We start from the raw sequence: 3,645 nt of genomic DNA on the forward strand, positions 1-3,645 counted from the left end.
GAAAGAGGAACACAGTAGCAGATAGGGCAGGGAGCAGAAAGCAGAGCAGTAGATTGAGTAGGGAGCAAAAAGCAGAGCAGCAGAGCAGGCACAGAGTAGTGAGCAGAAAGCAGAGCAAGAGACCAGGCAGAGAGCAAAAAGCAGAACAGCAGATCGGGCAGGGGAAGGAGTTTGGGGGGGCACTCCGGGAGCAGAAAGCAGCGTAGCATATGGGGAAAGAAGCCCAAGGGAAGAAGCAAAGCAGCAGATCAAGCAGGGGAAGGGGGTCAGGGAGGCCCTCGGGAGGCACAGGGCTCAATGGCCCAGGGCAACGGCAGGTCCCCGCTGGCCTGGACGGGGCAATCTGCAGTGCTGCCACCAACCCGATGGGCCAGCAAGCACGGATGGGGCAGCCAGCCACGCAGACGGGGCACTTGGCGAGGGGGAAGCACTGGAACAAGCATCTACCACGGCGCCTGCGCAGCCGCGCACCTGGGAACAGCGCAGGGTGCGCTCTCGGCCTGGGGCAGGGACAAACAAGCCACCAGCAAGGGCTTGGGGCCAAGGGAGAGCCTGGAGTGAGCAGGAGCAAGGCTCAGAAGAGACCTGCGAGACCCAGACCTGTGGACAACACTGCCCATGCCCCGAGCGCTGCATCTACGGCACCAGAGCAAAGCCGAGAGCGGAGCCGAGCTGCACTGACCCCTGCCGAGGACAGACCCCCCATCTCAGCGAGCCTCTGCAAACCCAGGACAACCTGGTGGAGCCGGGCCAGGTCTTGCTACAAGGACCACGGGACCTCAGTGACCAGCGCCACGCGGGTCTCCAGGGGCTCGCAAGCAGCCTGGAGGCAGCACACAGCAGGGCAGGGGCAGCCGCCTGCCTAGGCACCTCCCTGACCCTGACCCTGGCCCAGGCCCAGCTCTCGGGCCCGAGGACAGGCTCAGCCCCGGCCCCTCACCTGGTCCACAGCACCCCCCACTGCTCCCCTGTGGCCACGGCACCCCATCCCTGCCCAGCCCAGAATCCACGGCCAGACGCTGGGTCATCTCTCTGGTTTATTCAAGTGTAAACGCGACCGCCCGCTCCCCCCGCCCACCCCCATTGTTAAATACAAGCCTGGAGCACGGCTGGCTCCACAGTCACTTTCTCCTTAGGAGACTCACAGCCGCTCCAGCCTGGCCCTGGCCGCGCTAGCTGGGGCGACCCCGGCTCTGCCCGCTGCCAGCCCAGTCCAAGTCGCTGGTGCCTGGTGCAGTGTGGGGCCCACTGCCAACACGGTTGCCCTGGCCCTGGCCCTGGCCCTGCCTGCGGCCAGCGCGGGACATCCACGGGCAGATGCTGGCAGCATGGAGGACGATGGCAGCAGCTGGCCTGGCTGCCGGCAGAACCGAGGCCATCGGGCCACGCGGGGCAGCGGCAGAGATGGCTCAAGCCGTCTGTGGGGCTCTCGTCCGAGGCGGCGGCCTCCTCCCGTCCTGCGGAAATACTGCGAAGGCCGAAGCGGCCTGGGTCACGGTTCCCATGGGGAGCAGCACGTCGCACGTGGGTGCGGAGGGTCCCAGCTCCCCTCAGAGCCTGCAGCACCATCACCCTGGGGCGACCGGGCTGAGGGGCTGCTGCTAAAGCTTCAAGCCGTCTGTGGGGCTCTCGTCCGAGGCGGCGGCCTCCTCCCGTCCTGCGGAAATACTGCGAAGGCCGAAGCGGCCTGGGTCACGGTTCCCATGGGGAGCAGCACGTCGCACGTGGGTGCGGAGGGTCCCAGCTCCCCTCAGAGCCTGCAGCACCATCACCCTGGGGCGACCGGGCTGAGGGGCTGCTGCTAAAGCTGCACATCACTGGAAATATACTCGTTATTGCTGCACGAGGGTCAAGTCAGCCCCGCACCTCCACCTTTCCCCAGCAACCAGGGCCCTGGGTGGAGCTGCAAGCCCCCAGGGTGCAAAGGGAGCTGAGCCACCAGCCCATGGCTGGGGCTATGAGACCCAAGGGGATGCCCAGCCCTGGGTGCAGGAGCCTGTACGGCTCAAAGGGCAGGAGGCCGGAGGCCAAGGGGACAACGAGGCCAAGCTGCCCCGGACCCCTGCACCCCCCTCACGCCTGGGGCCAAGCATCCCGGACACGGGAGCCACGCACTCCTGCTGCCTGGGGAGGGGCAGAGGCCCTGGCGTCCTGCACACGTTGCCTGGAAGCCTGGAAAAAGCATCCGGACTCTGAGGACGGCTCCAGGGACTGGAGGGTGCAGGGCAGGGAGCAGGGCCCAGCCAGCCCAGCGCCTCCGGCCACGAGCGCCAGCGTTGCCACTGTGCGCTGCCTGGGGCCAGCCCGTGTCACTGCCCCCGCACAGGCGGTGAGCAAGGTCCCATGGCCAGTGCCAGCGCCAGGGCTGGAACCAGACCTCAGGGTCCTGCCTCCCAGGCCAGCCAGTCTGCCAGCCGCTCCCCTCACCTGGCTCGGGAGACCCCTGGCTCCCGCCAACATCCCGACCTCCAGTCCCACGCCCCCGATGCTGCAGAGCCAAGGGTCCGAGTCCCCGTCCTCACTCATCCCGGCTCCCACTGTCCACAGGGAGCCAGTGCCCTCGGGGGAGGCTGGGCCCGGCCAGCCGGGCTGACAGGGCAGGCTGGAGGGCTGGGCTGGGTGCCCCCGGCCAGCAGCTCAGGTGCTGTTGCCCTGCTCCTGCTCAAAGAGCACCATGGCCAGCTGGGAGCGGGAGCCCAGCCCCTCCAGGCTGCTCCGCACGCAGCGGTGGTAGACGTCCTCGCTGAGGCGGGGGTTGCAGGCCTGCTGCTGGTAGCGCTGCAGCAGGGCGGGCTCCACGGCCCGGAAGACGTGCAGGCTGGAGTACTTGACAAACATGTCGTAGACGTCCAGGGTCTCCAGGATGTCCTCGTTCTCCTGCGCATCGCCCGCCAGGCGGGTCCGCGCCGCCATGTAGTCGGCATTGTAGAAGCAGGCCTCGTGGAAGGCGTGGCGGTCGAAGTGCCCCGCGTCCCGCCCCAGCTCCAGGATGGCAGGCGGCACCTGGTGGGGGTAGGCGATGGCCGGGTGGTAGCCCTGGAAGTGGATGGGGAAGAAGACCTGCCAGCTGTTGATGGTGTTCATGCGGCAGCGATTGAGGAAGTCAGTGGTGACCTCGGTGCCCACACCGGCCACAAAGAAGAGCGTGTCCACGGGGTGCTTCTTGGAGATGATGTCCATGACCTTGATTGGGGAGGGCGCGTCCGTCTTCACGCTGATCCAGGGGATCTTGACCTCTGCGTACTTGCGCTCGTACTCGGTGATCTTGGCCTTGACCGCGGCAAAGACGTCGTTCTGTGCCACCTGCTGGGCCTCAAAGGGGTCGTAGATGAAGAGGAAGGTGAGCACAGCGTTCTCGCCGCTCTCGAAGGCGGCCGCCGCATAGGCCTCCAGGAAGCGGCCTGCGCGATCGCGGTCATGGGCCGTCAGTGGCAGGATGACGTTGATGCGGCTGGCCTCCGTCACGTAGGGCATGGGGATGATCTCCACCTCACTGAGGGGCCGCACCAGGTGCACGCGCCGGGTGAGCGAGCGGCTGTGCCCCTTCTGTGTCACCACCTCCAGCTGCAGGTCCAGCGTGTACTCCATGCCCCGCGTGGGGTCAAAGCGCCGGTAACCGTTCACCAGCTGCTGATTGGCGAGGTG

The 3,645-nt window shown here is 66.9% G+C and overlaps 2 protein-coding genes across 2 annotated transcripts in view; one reads left to right on the top strand and one right to left on the bottom strand.

Moving 5' to 3' along the window:
• The first annotated feature begins 1,009 nt into the window (after window positions 1-1,009).
• LOC106722888 (transcription initiation factor TFIID subunit 4-like) lies at window positions 1,010-2,634 on the top strand. Its single transcript, XM_014525557.2, has 2 exons — window positions 1,010-1,566; window positions 1,767-2,634. The coding sequence occupies exons 1-2, from the start codon at window positions 1,329-1,331 to the stop codon at window positions 2,591-2,593; spliced, it is 1,065 nt and encodes a 354-aa protein (XP_014381043.1). The 5' UTR covers window positions 1,010-1,328; the 3' UTR covers window positions 2,594-2,634.
• The window catches only part of CHPF (chondroitin polymerizing factor), a 5,419-nt gene continuing 4,383 nt past the window's right edge, over window positions 2,610-3,645 (bottom strand). The window contains exon 4 of the mRNA XM_006035371.3: window positions 2,610-3,645. This exon is cut by the window's right edge and continues 243 nt beyond it. Within this exon, the coding sequence (XP_006035433.1) occupies window positions 2,638-3,645 (1,008 nt within the window). The 3' untranslated portion in view covers window positions 2,610-2,637.

The sequence above is a fragment of the Alligator sinensis genome, unplaced genomic scaffold (genome assembly GCF_000455745.1).
Source record: "Alligator sinensis unplaced genomic scaffold, ASM45574v1 scaffold673_1, whole genome shotgun sequence".
NCBI classification, from domain to species: Eukaryota; Metazoa; Chordata; order Crocodylia; family Alligatoridae; genus Alligator; species Alligator sinensis.

Coding starts and splice junctions, on each gene's coding strand:
- LOC106722888 (XM_014525557.2), top strand. CDS start 1,329: ATGGAGGACGATGGCAGCAGCTGGCCTGGCTGCCGGCAGAACCGAGGC. Junction 1,567..1,766: donor CCCCTCAGAGCCTGCAGCAC/CATCACCCTGGG, acceptor AGCCTGCAGCAC/CATCACCCTGGGGCGACCGG.